The 19987-nt window shown below is 38.7% G+C and overlaps 1 protein-coding gene across 11 annotated transcripts in view; it reads right to left on the bottom strand.

Moving 5' to 3' along the window:
* The window catches only part of MAPKAP1 (mitogen-activated protein kinase associated protein 1), a 250193-nt gene that overhangs the window by 206465 nt on the left and 23741 nt on the right, over positions 1 to 19987 (bottom strand). For 5 of the 11 annotated variants that reach the window (XM_021068876.1, XM_021068852.1, XM_021068871.1 and 2 more), the window contains exons 2-4: positions 18988 to 19057; positions 9721 to 10048; positions 6934 to 7023 (exon numbers count right to left, since the gene is read on the bottom strand). The exons of 2 other annotated variants lie outside the window; for them this stretch is intronic. In XM_021068876.1, coding sequence (XP_020924535.1) covers positions 6934 to 7023; positions 9721 to 9979 — 349 coding nt within the window. In that variant the 5' untranslated portion in view covers positions 9980 to 10048; positions 18988 to 19057. Of the gene's footprint in view, positions 1 to 6933; positions 7024 to 7864; positions 7978 to 9720; positions 10049 to 18987; positions 19058 to 19987 lie in introns of those variants that run through there. 4 more of the 11 variants (XM_021068873.1, XM_021068860.1, XM_021068885.1 and 1 more) reach the window with 3 other exon arrangements.

Consider the following 19987-nt stretch of genomic DNA (forward strand, 5'->3'; position numbering starts at 1 on the left):
TGTGTAAGATGAGCCTGGAACATCTTGTCATACAAAAAAGCAAGGAAGCTATGAAAGATTACTGGAATTGTGTCAAAAGAACTTCGAAGCAAATGTGAAGTAACTTACTACACAAAGAAACAATTTGAGCATAAAAGAAGAATAACTGAAGTGAATTGAAAATTATAAATTGTGCTGAGAAACCCACGAGTTCATCATGATACAAAGGGAAAAAACCTTCACTGGTCGTCTACATGGGATGTTAGGGAACAAACTCTTCATTCCAAAAACTATTAACAAAAGGAAAAGACTCAAGCATTTATCCTACCTTTCCTATAGGGACTATATCTAAGTCAAACAACAGATTAGGGAAAGTTCTTTATACAAAACAAGTTAGTAAATGAAGAAAGACTCATAAAATTAGAAATCACTATTTTGCAACTCCTAATGAAATAATGAATCTAGGAAATGTTCATTACTGGCCACTAAAACCATCAGATGAAAAGCTGATGGGAGTAATTTAATAGTGGATGGATAACCTGATTCCTTCATCAATCATCCCCAAAAAAAAAAAAAAAAAGCCACAAGAAGACATTCCACGCTTCCTGAAATAATGCAATGGGAAATAAATACAGACCAGCATGTACGAAGTATTCTTACCAAAAATCACATGTCAATCTGAGCAACTGCTTAGATCCAACCTCAAGTTTGTAGGAAATAAAGAGGACAGAAGAACATATTAAATGAAATCATGGGGATACAATAAGCAAAATCCAGAATATAGGAGATTCTACAGGACAAATGACCCAGTTTCTTCAACAAATAAATTACAATAAACAAATGAAAGAAATTCTATAGATTAAAAAGGAAATGAGACATGTCACCCAAAAGTAATGTAATGTGTGGACCTTAGAGCTAGAACTAAATAAGCAAAGTGGGGGGAGAAATAAAAAAAAAATTGAGTCAACCAGAGAAATCCTTGATAGTATTAAAGAATTCCTGGAGTTCCCATCGTGGCTCAGTGGTAACAAACCTGACTAGTATCCATGAGAACGCAGGTTTGAGCCCTGGCTTTACTCAGTGGATTAAGGATCTGGCACTGCTGTGAGCTGTGGTGTAGGTTGCAGACAAGTCTCAGATCCCGTGTTGCTGTGGCTGCGGTGTATGCCAGCAGCTGCAGCTCCAATTTGACCCCTAGCCTGGGAACTTCCACATGCCGCAAGCGCAACTCTAAAAAATGAAAAAAAAAAAAAAAAAATCCTGTTAATTTTTTGGAAAATAGTGGTATTGCACTTTTCCTATGTGTTAAAAAAAAATTAAGTATTTAGATATGCAATTATATGATAGCTGGGATTTCCTTAAAAATACTCTGGGAGGGGAGGGGAGGTGAATGTATAAACATACAAGACCAGACATATGCTGCTAATTGCTAAAGATGGGTGATGGGTACACAGGGGTTTGGGATACCATTCCCTCTACTTTCATGTATTTGAAACTTTGTTTTTGTGTTTGAAATTTTTTTATAATAAACAGTTGTTTTAAAGGAAATTTAAGCTGGGAAGGGGGTAAAGGAAATCACACATCACATCAGTACTCTGATCAAACTGCCTCGCCCAAAGTAAAAATTAAATTCCTTACCAGACTGTCCACAATCAGGTCTCCCACTCCTCTGCTCGCTTACTCTGCTCTAACCAACAGGCTTCCTTCCTTGCTATTCCCTGAGTACATCAGTCACACTTCCGCCAAGAACCTTGGCACGTGCTCTTCCCCTGCTTTAGAAGACTCATCTCCCAGTAGCTGCCTAGCTCACTCCTTCACTTCCTGCAGATCTCTGCTCATCCATCACTTTCCTAATGAGGCCTTCTCTGATCACCCTCCATAAAACAGCAAAATACTCTGCCCAACATTCCTTATCCTCCTGCGCTGGGGGATATTTTTCTCTATGCCACTTACCCCATTCTGACATTTGATGCACTGTTTGTTAACTTTCTCCCCCACAAGCTCCACAATGGGAAGGGCTTTGTCTTGTTCACTACTACACTTTCTAGGCCTGTAAGAGTGCATAATTGTCTCTGTATACTGTAGGAGCTTAATAAATACTTGCTGAATGAAGAGCTCTGGATGAGAGTAAAGTAGTTGTGGGGGTAGGGAGCAGAAGGGGAGGAGGAAGGAGAGAGCAGATGGACACAAAGAAGTTAGAGATAATAAAAAAAAATGACCAATATTCATTAAAAGGTAAAGAAAATGGAAAAAAACAAAAAAAGAAGTTAGAGATAAGATTGGGCGACATGATGAAAGCCACTCCTCCTGGTTCCAAACCATTCATAAGGCATAGCTGTACTTCTTGAGTTGCAAACTTCAAGGTGCTCTTCAACTTTAATTTTAATTGTTTTTCGTTATTTATTTGCAACTGAAAATTTTTTTAATACAGAAGCTTTGGCAACCTTCCTAAACCCTGGCTGTAGCCTACACACTAGAGAAGAAAAGATACAAGGGCACACCAAAGACTCAGTACCCAAAGCTCCAGGAGCAGCTCCTTTCTGTCTACAGTATGGGAGAGAAGGGGGCAGAGTAGAAAAACTACAGTTCGGGGGTTCAGATTGGCCAGGAAAAGAATTGTCTTTGCCACTTATTACTTTTAAGTAAGTAACTTGGGGAAGTCACTTAGCACCTCAGTACTCCAATTTCCTCTTATAATATAAAAATATTAATAGCTTATTCGTTTGACTGGCATGAAGATGAAGCAAACATAGTGGGTGGCATATTAAAATCCATTGGTCCTCAGAGCTGGTTACTCATCAGAATCAACCAGGAGACTTCCGGAAAATATAGATTTGTGGATCCCAACCTCTACCGACTGAATAATCAGGAATTCCACAGACAGGGCAGAGAAATGTATACAGAACGTCATTAAACATGCACTTTGGGATGCATTTTTGAATTTTATACAGCAATGGTATCTGGGAACTGCTTGTCTAAGAAACCAGTAGCAGAAGTTATATGAAGATAACGTCAGGAATATTTCTCAGTAATTGATATAAACTGTGTTTTTTTAAGTTATTATTTAACTTCACATGTTAATAGCTTGTCTCCCATTTAGACCTCAAACTTCTTGAGGACAGGAACCCATATTCCTTGAAGCACCTGGCACAGAATTACTATGCACACAGAAGCTACAGAAGAAATACTTGTTTAAGTGACTCAGTGAATAAGAGTAATAATTTTGTAAAGAATATACCAACATCAGTTCAAAACAACAAACGTAAAGCTACTAGGTCCTTGGAAGTTCCCTGGTAGCACAGCGGGTTAAGGATCAGGCATTGCCACAGCTGTGGTGCAGGCCTCATTACTGCAGAGCAGGTTCAGACCCTGGCCCAGGAACTTCCACATGCCTAGGTCCTTGATTTAACATTAATCCTGACAAAGCCGTCTTCCAATGATATTGTCTTCATGTTTATCCGTGCAGTTTTAGCTATGGGTATACTAAAAGGATCTCACTCCCAGGTATTAAATCCATCATGTGGTCTCCTGGCATATGGAGAACTTTGGGGGGAGTTCCCATTGTGGTGTAGCAGAAATAAATCTGACTAGTATCCACAGGAAGTGGGTTTGACCCCTGGCTTCAGCATTGCAATAAGCTGTGCTGTAGGTCACAGATGCAGCTTGGATCCCACATTGCTGTGGCTCTGGAGTAGGCCGGCGGCTACGGCTCCAATTCGAACCCTAGCCTGGTAACCTCCACATGCCTCGGGAGCGGCCCAAGAAATGGCAAAAAGACCAAAAACAAAACAAAACAAACAAACAAACAGATGAAAGGATTTTTTTCTTTTTTTTTTGGCTGCACCCATGGCATGCAGAAGTTCCCAGGACTGAACCAATGCCACAGCAATGACCCAAGCAATAGCAGTGACAATGCCAAATCCTTAACCTGATGAGCCAGTAGGGAACTCCCATAATTTTTAACAAAATGTAGTTAGCAGAAAAAGAATGAAATGAATAGGAATTCCTTTCATGACTCAGGGTTAACAAAGCTGACTAGGATCCATGAGGATATGGGTTCGATCAGTGGGTTAAGGATCTGGCATTGCTGTGAGCTGTGGTGTAGGTCACAGACAAGGCTTGGATCCCGTATTGCTATGTCTGTGGTGTAGGCTGGTGGCTACAGCTCCGATTCGACCCCTAGCCTGGGAACTTCCATATGCCGCAGGCGCAACCCTAAAAAATGAGGCCTTAAAAAGCAAAAAAAAAAAAAAAGGAAAGAAAAAAGAAAAAAAGGAAATGAAATTATTCCCAGTTAAGATCACAATTCCCAATTAAGATAAAAATGATTGATCTCTTGCCAAAAGAGAGTGTGTGTTTTAGAGATGTGTGAAAATAAGAATGGCTGCTCCGTTTGCCAGGTAGATGTTTAGTGGACTGCTGACTCTACTCTTCTAACACACTTCAGGATACCCAGAGTGCCAATCTGTGGTGATGATGGAACCAGCTTAACAAAAAATTCAAAGACATTCCTCTGTGAGCAGCCTAACCATTACAAGTAACCACCAAGCAGGCTACTAGTCTGGCCAGAATCAAGGTCAACGTTTCAAAGATGGGCAGGCACCTAAGGGAGCTTTTCCAGAAATGAGACCACAGATCAATTACTGAAATCTGTGAGAAAGAACTAAGAGGGAAGGAAACTGAGGGAAAGAGAAGTATACACACGAATGGACAGTAGGTTAAAATGAAAGCAAAAAGGAGACTATTTCTGAAGCACATGCTGTGAAACACTGGACAAATGTTAAAGTGGATTAGACTTTAAAGAGTGCGTGGAGGATGTATTAAAATGTATTAGATGAATCTCTATTTATTAGATACATCAAAATTTAGGTTGAAGAGGAGTTCCCGTTGTGGCTCAGCAGGTTAAGAACCCCACTAGGGTCCGTGAGGATACAAGTTTGATTCCTGGCCCTGCTCAGTCAGTTAAGGATCCAGCACTGCCACAAGGTGCAGCATAGGTCGCAGATGTGGCTTGGACCTGGAACTGCTGTGGCTGTGGTAGAGGCCAGCAGCTATGGCGCCAATTCTACTCCTAGCCTGGGAATCTCCATATGCCATGAGTGCAGCCCTAAAAGGACACACACACAAAAAAATTAGGTTGAAGAAGTTATTTCCCATATTGTGAATGAAAGAGGTTAATGCAGTTATATTTCAGGTGCTCTTCCTCTATTTATTTATAGTCATTTTAAGATATGGAAGTGAAGAAGGCAAAACAAAGTGTTACTAAAGAGATGGGCTTATCAAACTGGCTCTGAATTGATCAAGAAGAGATAATTAAGAAAAATATCAGGAGTTCCCGTCGTGGCTCAGTGGTTAATGAATCTGACTAGGAACCATGAGGTTGTGGGTTCGATCCCTGGCCTTGCTCAGTGGGTTAAGGATCCGGCGTTGCCATGAGTTGTGGTGTGGGTCACAGACACGGCTTGGATCTGGCATTGCTGTGGCTCAGGTGTAGGCCGGCGGCTACAGCTCCGATTAGACCCCTAGCCTGGGAACCTCCATATGCCGCAGGTGCGGCCCTAAAAAGACAAAAGACAAAAAAATAAATAAATAAATAAGACCAAAAAAAAAAAAAGATATATAAAAATTTTGAAGAGTGGACAACATAAATGATATAAAGGTTTTCCAGTTTGTGCTAAATACAACAGAAAGAAATATTAACTAGATCAACAGAAAAGGCCAGCCTAGAGAGATTTCTTTTAAGTATCAAGAGCAAAACTAAAAAGAAATTCAAGGAGAACCACAGCAAGTCAAAGAAACAAGACATAAGAAAGAGAAAGATGTAGATGGGATTTCTGTTCTACACAGTTATCATTTAGAAGCAATCACTGAAAAAAATCATACCCATTGAACACTCCTGGGTTTACAATCATAGTAGGAGAAAGCAATAACCACTTAATATGAGTGGTTTAGCAGAAAGAGATCAGCCTTTAGATGGAGACAGGGTTAGACACAAAACATGGCTCTACTGCACTACCACTTGCCAGTCTTGCAACTTGAACAAGTTAAGTCTCAGCCTCTGTTTTATCTGTTGAGGACAATGATACCTACACCTCGTAAGACTGTTGCATTAGAGGTAATGCATGAAAGGTAACTACCACAGCACCTACCAGGTAGGTGCTGCTGTTAACATTATCATCATGAATACTGTTAGTTTTATAAATATTATGTAGCAATGGAGTAACCAACAAATAAACTGACTGAGTGTGTATTACATGCCAGGGTGGTAGTGGGAGGTGCCAAGAAGATGTAACAGACTGAAGATATTTATTTGAAAGGAGGAAAAGAGAAAAATCTAGGAAACACGAAAAAACATTAGAAAATACTTTAATCACATTCTATTTTGAAAAAAATTTTAAGTCTCTTCTTGCCGAGACTGAAGCTTTGAAAATACGCAAGATGGCCGGCTTTTTAATATACATACCATATGAGCACATACTGCAAATGCTAGTACCAACTACATAATGGTTTGTAAGCTAAAGGAAAAGAATTACCACATATGCAAAAAAAAAAAAAAAAAAAAAAGAGAGAGAGATTGTTACTGGGACCACTAATGAGATAGGGGAAAGTTTAGGTTAGAACTGCCAGGAGGAATCTATAACCCAGTGGCCCATCTAAATCATAGGAGCACCATGGCTCCAAGAACAAGGTACTAAGAAAACAACTGCTACAAAATGTGCCTTGAATGCATCAACTCCTGTGACCCAGAAGGAAGAGGAGCCGAAAAGAAAAGACCTAAAGAACACAGAGCTTCAGAGGACCAAGGCACCCAAGTGAAGGAGTTCAAAGCTCAAAACACAAGAAGTATCTGCCTAGAGGAGTTGAAAGGATGAATTAAAAGTAAAAGCTTTTATATAATAATATAAACTAAATATATAAATCTCAAATTAACAATTAAAAATTATTTCCATTTACCTGATTGCTTAGAATTTCTTTCTTTCCACTGAATATTTTTGCATTTGATCTGGTTTTGTCTCTCTTTTCGGAGTCGTTCTAATCTTTGAGCTTGAAAAGAAATATTATAACTATAAGTTTGTCAATGAAAGTTTACTATAAACAAAGACATAATTAACTACCTTTATATGAATAAAGATGTTTTATATTGCATATGTAGGGAAAAAGTCATAAAATTTTAAAGGTGGCACCCCTGAAAAGCAAATACCAACAAAAACATGAAAATATTCTTGATTTATAATTGAAATTAGAGGATATAAAACATTAATAGAGATCATAAAGATAGTATTAACATGGAAGAGAATAATAAAATGTGAAAACTTCTGTGATTAATATGACATTTCATTATATAAATCATTAATAACGGTCTTAAAGGAATTTTAATGCACAAATGAACTGAAGTGAATATTACATTACAGGAATAAAATTACTGTTATGAATTACTCTACCCGTTTCAAAAATTAAAGATAAATGAACTCAGACTAGACTATTAAAGTTTTAAATATAAAATCCTTTATCTAAAAATCATGAAAATTATAAAATGTCAAAGCTATATAAATTAGCATAGCTTTTCTTCAGTGGGCTGAAACAGTTTATAGGTAGTAAAATAAATGATTTGTATCTTTGTAACATTAGTCAAATCCTAAAAAGAATAATTTTTCTTATACAAAATTTTAAGATATGCTGAAAGCATTAAAAAGTAAATTCCTTGGTCACTAGGATACTCCACAATCTTAATTAATTATTAGTATCTAAGTGCCAGCTTAAGAAATTCCAACAATGGTAACAAAAGCATCACCTGAAATTGTGCATTTGTGATTATATTACCACTGGCTGATCAACCTTCAAAAGTCAGTGAACTGATCTTTTAAAGAATTACTGTCCAGCTTACATTAACAACTGGCTGCACACAGAGACCACAATGGAAAAGAAAGTCACAAATGACGCCACCTCTTCAAATTAGTTTCCTCTTGTTAATCTTCAACTTTCTATCTTGGCACAATGCTAATAAAAAAATAGATAAGATAAATAAAATTTTCTCCTAATCACTTTCAAGGTAGGAAATCTTATATCCCTGCCTTTGCATTGTTGGTAGGGAAATACTGAAACTAATCTTGCCGGAAAATTAAACTATGCTGGCAAAAGCATTCTGACAATGTCAGCATATCGAACCAAATTCCACTGAAGAAAAATACATTCAATTGCAATTAATAAATGTGAAGGGTACAGCCAAAGTAATATAATCATAAAGCTCTCAATTTAGCAGTATTCTCCTACTGAAATCCATTCAACCTGTCATAAAAGATATCATCTCAATAACTTGCAAGGAAGTCAGTTTCAACTAGAGAACTGAGAATCAATGGTTCTAAATTATATTCAAACCTTCACTCAAATCCTATTTTGATAAAAGTTCCTTTAGATACTGGGAAATGCTATTAATTATTTTCATCAGGAGAGCAAATTATTCTTTGTAGATGTCACGCACAAAAAAATTCTTTGTAGATGTCACACACTCAAAAAAAGATGAATTCTGAACCAAAACTTTAACAAGTCTTTCACTGTAAATTGTATGCTGCTCTACCTTCAGATTTCCTTTACATATCTTTTACATTTGGACTGTGAAATTAACATGTAAATATTTCCAATGTTCTACTATATATCCTGCCATTACTTTTCCTAGGAGTTAGCAGGTAACTGCTACTGATTATCTAAAAATAATAATTAGAATGCCCTGTTATGTTAGAGCTACATTTTATAGTCTAAATAATTTACCCAAGGACTTGGTTCATCACATTCCCCTAGAAAGGCTTCCAAAAAACAGAAGCTGGAAAATAGGCTTTTGAAAGCTAGTAACTAAATAGATTTATGCCAAAGTTGAGCATTTTCAAGTCACAAGGATCAAAGGGCAGAGATGGACTAAAGAAAATAAAGGTAGGAGTTCCCATCATGGCACAACAGAAACAATATGACTAGGAATCATGAGGTTGCGACTTCAATCCCTGGCCTTGCTCAGTGAGTTACGGATGCAGCGTTGCCGTGAGCTGTGGTGTAGGTCACAGATGTGGCTCGGATCTGGCGTGGCTGTGGCTGTGGCAAAGGCCGGCAGCTGTAGCTCCGATTTGACCCCTAGCCTGGGAACCTCCAAATGCCACTGGTGGGGCCCTAAAAAGAAAAAAAAAAAAAAAAAAGAAAGAAAGAAAGAAAAAAAGAAAAGAAAGTACTATATCAAAAGCAGAAGTATCTTTTCTAATCTCACACCCAAGGTGGGACTTCCTACTAAAACCAGCCCTAACAAACATTCAGCTGTCTCCCTCCAATTCCCCATCTCCCTACAATTCCTCCAGCGACTTACACAGTCTTGGGCAGCGATACTCTTTGGCTGGTCTACTAAGGGATCTTTATCATGTCAGCCCGAAATCTGCCTCCAGGTAGTCTGTCACTCTGTGAAGATAACCCAAAACGATCCACTTCTCTCTACATGGTGACTGCTCAGAAACACAACATGCAACTTTCCCACCTATTCTTCCTCTATCTACTTCCTAATTCCTCTGCTGTCTACTTCCTTCTAATAAATCATTCCAGAGGCTTTCTTCATTCACAGTGGCAGAGATGGAGACATTGCTTAGAATTACTGTTAGCACAATACATGTATGTTCCCCATTAAACTTCTTCCAATATTATACATTATTCTGTAAGATTGTTTACTGATTTAAAGGTCAGAAAACACGACTAAAAGGCAATGTTTACCTGTATTTGAGCGTCTTCTAATACCAAAGTCCCAACTTGAGGTAATATCGACTGACTGGGCATATACATAGCCCTGAGTCTCACCATTGCTTCCCTGAATTTCTGACCCACTGTCTCCAGGCACTGAAGGAGGATGAATCTTCTCTAGGTCAACATCATGATCAATGAGAACCATCTCACACATTCCTGTGTCATCACTGGTCACATGTGACTGTCGAATATGAGCTAGAATGATAGTTGGATTGTCCAAGAAGGCCATCCTTTTTGTGGGCCAATTTTCTTAAAAGGCTATTTTCTCCTCTTCATATTGTTTCACAGGCTCACCTACCTAGAAACATGATGCACACAGCAACATTTAAGAATAAGGCAGAAAAGGACTGAATCATTTTTCAAACAAATTCAATGTGGTAAAATGCTACTTTGAAAATCAACATTTATCCCTGTATCTAGGAGCTTAAAAGGATTAAGTCTAAGCTGAAAGGAAATCCTTATAAGCACTAGAGGCTACTGCTCTAGTCAATGAGATCTCCAAGGTATGTTATCAGAGAGGATGGCTTGCTCTTTTACAAAACAAATAGCAGTAACTCCTTAGGCCACTCACAGCACATAACTACTGTGAAAACAATAAAATTTCCTTTCTTTCTCCCTTCATTCCCATGCAAACTCATTACTTTATAAGGTCATAGGGGAACAAGATGTATTTTCCTCAGATGACGTGTTAAAGCATAAAACTGTATGCCTTCAGTTTACATCTGCCCCTCCTGCCACATGGTTGTGAAATGTCTAAAAGGGCACAGACAATGCCTTCTGGATTACCAGGAATTTTACAAAAATGTACCACCGAAGTCATTTTGTCCAATAAATATATTTTCCTTTCTTCTGGTTTAAGAGAGTACTGTGCTTTTAAAATCAAACTTATTAATCAAACTTGTCTGCTACTAGATTAATTTCTTATTTTAGAAATCTAATTATAAGAACTGCTTCCTGAATCCTGTTAAAACTGTAATGATGTTTATTCTGGGAACAAAATGGTACCTCCTCAGTTAAATGGGAATACTCAGCAAAGATAATATTCCAAAAGCGTAGTTAAGAACCTAAGGCCTTTTAGGCAGAACTAGGTTCAAATCCTCGCCCTATCACTTGCTAACTATGCGATCTTGGTCAAAATAACCTTAACCTCATTGACCCTCTTTCTCTTTCTTCATTTATAAAACGAGGGTTGCAGGGATAAAAGGATATATATAAAATTATGCAGGTAAAATGCTCAAAAGAGTACCTGATTTAAAATTAGCTGCTATTAATAATGATGATAATTGTAAAAACATCATTACCAATTTCAGTTTTCAATACTTGTTTAAAGTAATCCTAAAATATATCAACAATTTATCCTTCTCTCATAAGTTCAGAGCAATAAAATAAGTGTGTGCTTCCTCTGTAACAGAGGACTCCGCAGGTCATCTGGGTCACCTCCCTCTTCCTCTAAAACCATTAGGAAGTGCAAGGAGTGGGAAAGCTGGACTGAATACATTCCTAGGAACAGTCCTAGAAGACAGCCATTTTTAGGAAGACCTAAAGCACCAGGTTTTCTTATTATTTGTTTCTTCTAGAAATGGAACATAGAGGGAAATCTAGCTAAAAAACCATTATAACTAACTGAGGTTTTAAAAATTTGTCTGGCAACATATCACTGTATTGACATCACTCGGGGGATCTTAAAGATACTGCAATTAAGAGGAAGTTTAGAAATTCCCGATGTGGCTCAGTGGTAACAAATCCGACTAATATCCATGAGGACACAGGTTCGACCTCTGGGCTCGCTCAGTGGGTTAAGGATGCGGCATTGCCATGAGCTGTAGTGTAGGTCGCAGATGCGGTTTGGATCTGGCATTGCTGTGGCTGTGGTGTAGGCTGGAAGCTGCAGCTCTGATTCTAACCCCTAGCCTGGGAACTTCCATATGCCGTGGGTGTGGCCCTAAAAAGACAAAAAAAAAAAAAAAAAAAAAAAATTTAACTGAGAAGCATCTCTAATCAAGGGAATTATATTAACCTTTTTTCCCTTAAATATTCACTAAGTGCTTATTTTACACTGAAGCTAATAGGAAATACAAAAGTGAATAAGGTTATGCCTGAGTCAAAAAGTTTATACCCTAATATAGACCTAGTATATCTCCTAACATTATCAGATTCTAAGTGTCAAAGTTCTGAGACACTTAGTCTCAGAAACATTAATGTCAGCCCACTACTTTAAGTGTTTTAATCAGAAAAAAAAACTACAGAAAAAAAGGGGAGCATGTAAGTTTCACTTGTAAAAATCAGAACTTCTTATACAAGCAGAAAGAGATGTAAACAACCATAGACAGTATGTGTTTTCTAACAGAACCAGAGAATCACAGATCAACAGAGTTACAAACATCTGGTAGCAATCACTATAAACATCTCTTATGCAAGTAAGGCAACTAGTCACCAGCAAAGGGGCAGGTATTTTCAACTTCATATTGATTAGTTCACCCTTGCAAAATCAAGGCCTTCGGTGAGAAATCACCCATTTAATGGATGCTCTGGCACCAAAAAGTCAAAGGGCAAAGCAGCAAAAGTATACTGGAGTATCTTGCACAGAATCTTTTTTGGGAAAATGGACCTGCTCCATCACCTCTTATGAAGAAAAGAGTTGGGGGCAAACACTTTTGAAGGCACTTACCCATTCCCTAAATATACGAATGACGGAAGCCCCCAAACACCGCACCACGTGCAGCTATCTTCTCTATTAGTACACTATGACCTCGTACAATGAGAAGTCTGTATGAATCACTCAACAAATCCTTCATCAGTATCAGTTCTGACAGGGAACTCCCACGGGACTGCCACAGGAAACATGCTTTCCACCTCCTACAACATGTACTTAAGGATTTAGGCTGTAAGCTACACGAGGACAGGGACCATAATACCTTATCCTTCTGGCAACCAAGAATCTTACACACAGCAGGAATTCAATAAGTATTGCTACCTGACTTCCAAAGACTATATAATTTTGTTTAAGAAATAAGCCATATATGAGCATGTCATGTGTTAAGTGTGATTATAAAGAAAGAATTGCTTTTTAAAAAATTAATACAGATACAAGAGCTTCTCTACAATGTACGCTTCGAAACTGTCACCTTGGGACAATATCAATTTATTCCAAAATTACTTTTCAGAACAAAAAGACTATGTTTTAAATCACTTTAAGAGAAGCAAATTATCATTTGAAGGTAGATTAGATTTCTAAGACAAAGATAATTTTCTGTGATCAGTTGTGCAAAGATCAAAGATGGTTTTTTTGGGGGGTTTTTTTGGTTCTTTTTGGTCTATGCCAGAGCCGCAGCAACTCAGGATCCAAACCACGTCTGCGACCTACACCACAGCTCACGGCAACACCGGATCCTTAACCCACTGAGCAAGGTTAGGGATCGAACCCGCAACCTCATGGTTCCTAGTTGGATTCGTTAACCACTGAGCCATGATGGGAACTCCAAGATCAAAGATTTTTAAAACCTGATGTTTGCAGGGGTTCAGAGAGGTGGGCACTCTCATGCACCACAAAAGGGAATGAAAACTGGGACTTTTTAAGGGTAATTTGGTACATCTATCAAAGTGTAAAACACAAAAACTCTTTGGACAATCACACTTCTAGGATTTGCTCTTAGAAAATAACTATGGAAAAATATTTATTCAGGGTTGTAATACTGAAAATCTGAAAGTACCCTAAACATCCATCAATGGTGCATATGCCATGACACATACATACAATGGAATACTTCACAGTCATTAAAAATGCACGGTAGAGGAGTGCCCTGGTGGCCTAGTAGTTAAGGATCTGACATTGTCACTGTAGCAGCTCAGGTTGCTGCTGTGGCATGGGTTCAATCCCTGGCATGGGAGCTTCTGTGTGCTGCCGGCACAGCCCCCCACCCCAAAAAAATACATGATAGAGAATAAACAAAATGTGGTATACACATATGATGGAAAATTATTCAGCCTTAAAAAGGAAGGAAATTCTAAGACATGCCACAACATGGATAAACCCTGAGGACATTACGCTAAATGAAATAAGCTAGTCACAAAGGACAACCACTGCACAACACCACTTATGTGAGGTACCTGGAGCAGTCAGATTCATAGAGACAGAAAGAACAGTGATCGTCAGGGGATGGAGGGAGGGGAGAAAGGGAAGAAAGTTTTTAACAGGTTTAAGAGTGTTTCAGTTTAGGAAGATGGACAAGTTCTAGAGATGGACAGTGCTGATGGCACATCAACGTGGATGTGCTTAATGCCACTGAACTGTACACTTAAAAATGGTTAAAATGGTAAAATTTGTTATATGCATTTTACCATAATTTTTAAAATTTAAATCTTTTTTTTTTGTTTGTTTGTTTTTGTTTTTGTTTTTGGTCTCCTAGCAAATGGAGGTTCCCAGGCTAGGGGTCAAATCAGAGCTACAGCTGCCAGCCTACACCACAGCCACAGCAACGAGGGATTCAAGCCAAGTCTGCAACCTACACCACATCTCACAGCAACGCCAGATCCTTAACCCACTGAGTGAGGCCAGGGATCAAACCTGCCACCCCATGGTTACTAGTCAGATTTGTTTCTCCTGTGCCACGACGGGAACTCTTAAAATTTAAATCTTTTAAAAATGTCTAGGAAATGCCAGATTCCACAGAACTAAATAGGCTTTCTTCTTGCTGTTTAATTACAGCACTTCTCAAAAGTGTTTAGCATGTTCTCCTGCGGCACAGTGGGTTAAGTATCCAGAATTGTCACTTCAGCGGCTTAGGTTGCTGCTACGACATGGGTTCAATCCCTGGCCTGGAAGCTTGCAAATGCTGCAGGTGAGGCCCTAAAAAGCAGAAAGAAGGAAGGAAGGAAGGAAGGAAAGAAGGAAGGAAGGAAGTTAGTTAGTTCCTACTATAGGCTAAGCAAGGTTCCAGGTGCAATTCAGATGCTATCACCACTTTACATAACCATTTGCTTTGTGTTTATTAATGATCATGTAACCTGCCTGTGGTAACCTGGAGCACACCCTAACAAGAGAGTACATTTTTAGTAGGTTTTAATGGGTAGCAAGTCTTACTATAAGTGTGTGCATATATATTATATATATATATTTTTTTTTTTTTCTTTTTTCTTTCTTTCTTTCTTTCTTTCAAGGGCCACACTTGCAGCACATGGAAGTTTCCAGGCTAGGGGAGCTAGCCTGCAGCTTCAGTTGTCGGCCTACACCACAGCCATAGCAACTCAGGATCCAAGCCATGTCTTCGACCTACACCACAGCTCACAGCAACACCAGATCCTTAACCCACTGAGCGAGGCCAGGGATTGAACCCGAATCTTCCTGGATCCTATTCAGGTTTGTTAAATGCTGAGCCACAAAGGGAATCCCTACAAGTATATTTTTAATAATTTTATATACACAGACACACACCCTCCAGACTTTATTTGCAATGTATTAGAGAAAAATACAAAGCACAACACATGAAAAAGTAGATAAGAAAAATGGCAAAGGGGAAGTAACTCAGGATGAATCCATGAGCCAGGGCATGCCATAAAATCTTGCACATTTGCTACAGATAGACTGCAGAATCTCAGAAGCAAAATGCTATTATGATAGCTAACCTTAACTTTTTATAAAAGCTAGATTTGTTTTTTCCTTTTTACATCCATTAATTCACATAATTCTCAAAGTAACTCCATAAGACAGTTACTATTTTTTTGGCCACCCCCTCCCACTGGCATGTGGAAGTTCCCAGGCCAGAGACTGAACCTGCGCCACAGCAGCAACCCAACAACACCAGATCCTTAACTCTCTGTGCCACATGGGAATTCCCAGATTGTTACTATTTTTAACCCCCATTTTACAGATGAAAAAATTGAGACACTAAAAGGTTAAGAAACCTGCCCAGGGAGTTCCTTTGTGGCACAGTGGGTTAAGGACACAGCATTGTCACTCAGGAGCCCAGGTTACTGCTGTGGCATAGGTTCAACCCCTGGCCCAGGAATATCCACATGTCACAAGCGTGGACAAAAAAAGAAAGAAAGAAACCTGCCCAAAGCCAGAAAGCTAATAAGTAATAGAACCAAGAATCAAATCCAGGATTTGGGGATCTTAATCACTATACAGTCTCTCAAAACAAAGAGGAACACAGAACTACAACAACTATAAAAAACATGATTTTTAAAAATTCCATTGTTGAGTTCCAGGGCCTGAGAGAAATTTCTCCCACCAGTCCATGTGAAAAATGTAATACAGTAAATGTGTTACTCAGTAGACTAGACCCTTAGTCTTCCCTCTGCTAATGCCTCAGTGTTTGTACAAAAGTAAGAAATAAGCAGTGCACTTAGCGATAGTTCAAAACAAAAAATCATAAAATTTTTACACACGAAATGAACTCAAGATCGTCTACTTGTTGACCTGAAACCACAGAGGAAGAGTTTACTTTAAATTTCCTGTTAGATCTAAGTATCTTTTTGAAAATCCCTAGAAATTCATGTAACTTCAGCTACGAAGTCCATACCTGAAGTATTCTTTGTCTCTTTAAATAACCGCACCAGAAGCAAATGAGCCCTCCTTATACTTCTTTTTTTTTTTTTTTTTTTTTTTTTTTTGGCTTGTTTGAGCTGCACCCATGGCATATGGAGGTTCCCAGCCTAGGGGTCAAATCGGGGCTGTAGCTGCCAGCCTACACCACAGGCCATAGCCACAGCAACTCGGGATCTGGGCCACGTCTGCGACCTACACCACAGCTCATGGTAACACCGGATCCTTAACCCACTGAGCGAGGCCAGAGATCGAACCTGCAACCTCGTGGTTACTAGTCAGACTTGTTTCCACTGCACCACAATGGGAACTCCCCTCCTTATACTTCTTTACTCCCTAAGGACTAGAGATAGCAACATGACCTAAAATGTTCAAGTACGGCCAATGGTTAAAGGAAATTTCCCTTTCTGGACTTTCAAAACACTATACACTCACTTCCTTTGGCCAGACAAGACTTTAAGCCCCTTCACCTGCAATCTGTGAAAAACTTGTCTGAATAAGCAACAGCCTGAGGCTTCTCAAAGGTCTGCAAACTCCCAATCAAAAATTACTGCTGCCCCATCAATGTGTCATATAAATGTTGGCATGTTAATTGTGTATTTATAAGATTGTTAATGGTTAGTTAATTTACCTCCCACACTATTATTGTACTTGAAATGATTTAACGTCTGCTGAGGGAGTTAACAACATGTAACACCAGATGCAAGATTCTTTTTTTACCTTTCCACGCTGTACCCCGACTTCATGCTATTACATTAGGCAAGCTGAACCTGATTCTTACAGATTTCTTAAGAGTGTTATAGAAACACATCTATTTTGCACAAGAAATGATCACAAATTAGAAAAACGAAGGCTTTTATTATATACAAAGTCTTCCATTTATAAAAACCAACAGACCTTGTTTTTTTACTAAGATTTTAAAATTCTTTGATCTAAAGTTCAGAATTCTTAATTCCCAGAATTAGAAAATAAATGAAATGACCATTAAAATAAAATGCACTTTATTGATTTTAAATCTCTTTTTCTAACTCTCTCCAATTTAATTCTACATCTTCATTTATTTTTTAGACCAGCAAAACCAAGCTTATTTTTCCCTCAGGGAATTAAAATCTTCGCCATGTGAACATGCCTAATTCAATTAAAGAGTAAACAGTGACGCCCTATATCTAGAGATTTAATTTTTCCCTTCACACTTTTATTTCTACACTTTGACTAAAAGTACTTTCTAGACTAAATTACAACAGAAAAGTAATGCTTGTATCTTCTTTTGAATAACATGGGATTCATTCACTAAACATCACTGACAGCTAGGCACTGGAACTCCTACAAAAAATTACATGAACACTGGCCTACACCCCGCAGAGGCTTACAAACTTCAGCAGATGAGCTATGTCCTGCACATACATAACAGTAACATAATGCAATATACTAACCACCAAATGAAACACTAAGATACTATGTTTTCCAAGAGACAAGAAAGTTATAGAAAGCTTGGAGTTCCTGACATGGAGCAGCGGAAACAAATCCAACTAGGAACCATGAGGCTGCAGGTTTGATCCCTGGCTTTGCTCAGTGGGGTAAGGATCTGGAGTTGCCATGAGCTGTGGTGTAAGTTGCAGACACGGCTCGGATCCTGCACGGCTGTGACTATGGTGTAGGCCAGCAACTGTAGCTCCACTGGACCCCTAGCCTGGGAACCTCCATATACCTCAGGTGCAGCCCTGAAAAGCCAAAAAAAAAAAAAAAAAAGTTATACAAGGCTTCAGGAAGGAAGACCACAGCATTTAAGGATGGCCAGGCAAAACACAAGGAAAACAGTAATAAATGACAATGACTGAACTTCTTACTATCAGCTGTACATTTTATGTAACAACATATCTCATCCTTACTACCACCCTAGGAGGCAGGTATTAATATTATCCCCATTGCATAGATTTTTTTTTTTTTTTTAAATAAAGGCTTAGGAGTTCCCATTGAGGCTCAGCAGAAACAAATCTGACTAGGAACCATGAGGGTGCAGGTTCAATCCCTGGCCTCGCTCCATAGGTCAGGAATCCGGTACTGCCACAAGCTGTGGTATAGGTCGCAGGTGCAGCTCAGATCCCAAGTTGCTATGGCTGTGGCTGTGGTGCAGGCCAGCAGCTGTAGCTCCAATTTGATCCTTAGCCTGGGGGCTTCCATACACCTAGGATGCAGTTCTAAAAAGCAGCATCCCCCACCCCCCACTCCCAAAAAAAGAAGGCTTAAAGGTGCTAAGTAACTTGCCCAAGGTCACATGGTAGATTTGAGTCTTTGCAGCTCCTCTTGTAAAGAAGTGGAGTCTCTTTCCCTACCCCTTGAATCTAGGCTCATTTGTAATGTGCTGTGACTAACAGGAGAAAGTAGAAGTGGGACTTCTGAATTTCAGTCTCAAGAGACTTTGCAGCGTCTGCTGCAGTCTGTTTCGGACCATATTTGAATCATGAGAAGCTCAGAACAAAAGACCAAATACAGAGAGGCTCCGCTGTCAGTCATTTCAGATATTCTGATGCCACCCTCACCCCTCTATGAGTGACTGTGGCCATCTGGGAGCAGCCAGGTCCTCACCAACCTACCAGGAGACCAGGTCTCCTCTCCTATCAAATATCTCCTGCAGACAGGAGTTTTCTTTTCTTGTGCCACTAACCTCCACCTGAAATGTCTCTGAATCTTACCATCTGCCAAGATCCAGTTAAAGGAAGCCTGGTACAGTACAGTGCCTCTCACACTTGTCCACGGACACACCTGAAGGGCAGAGAGAGTAACCATAAATCAAGGTATGAGAGAACCTTGAAGAGCCATCTAAAGCATCATGCTACAAGAAATTTATTTTTTTGAATTCATTCATACTTTGTATTCTATCCTATAATGTACTACATCTGTATTTAATAGAAAAATATTTTACTTTTTAACATAATTGCTAAAATAGTCCAAGAAAATGTGCCTTTGTGGCTTCTAGGACCAACTGGCACATACTGAGATTCTTGTAACTCCATTTTGAACAGCGAGGTCTGCTGGAAAAACACAGACTTTGGGTTAGAAATATCTGATTTTGTGAAGATAAAATAGTACTTTATCAACGGATAATTCAAGATGAAAATTTTGCTCAATATATGTTTCCTATGGCAAGTATAAAGAGCAACTATAATTAATAACACAAAACTAAAAAGTTGTAAGCACAAATACTAAAATCTCTATTATAAAACAATCAGTATTTTCAAAGTGTTTAAAAATGTTATTTATTTGAAATTATTGTTATTAGCAATAGCTATGAAACTTCAGACAACCTAATCACCCACCACCTCCAAAACTCCTGAGCTGCCAACATTTCTGGTTGTTACAAGCAATCTGCTAATTTGGTGCAATGTAGCCCTCAATTATTTTTCCAATGGGTGTTGTCTCTTTGACAAAACAGAGTTGACTGACACTTGTGATAATAAATAATTTTAGGTTTTACCTTATGATTTCAGGTAAGAATGTTTACAGTTTTGCCTAGAGTAAAAAAATAAATAGTGCCAAAGAAGCTAAATTATTTCTCAATATGAAATCACCAGCATAAGAGCTGAGACCATAAGTAACACTCAATCGCTACCAAATACTCACTCAATGACTTGATTCGACAAATACTTATGAAACGCTTGCTATGTGCCAAGCACTAGAGACACAATACTGAGC

This window comes from Sus scrofa, chromosome 1 (genome assembly GCF_000003025.6).
Source record: "Sus scrofa isolate TJ Tabasco breed Duroc chromosome 1, Sscrofa11.1, whole genome shotgun sequence".
Lineage (NCBI taxonomy): Eukaryota > Metazoa > Chordata > Mammalia > Artiodactyla > Suidae > Sus > Sus scrofa.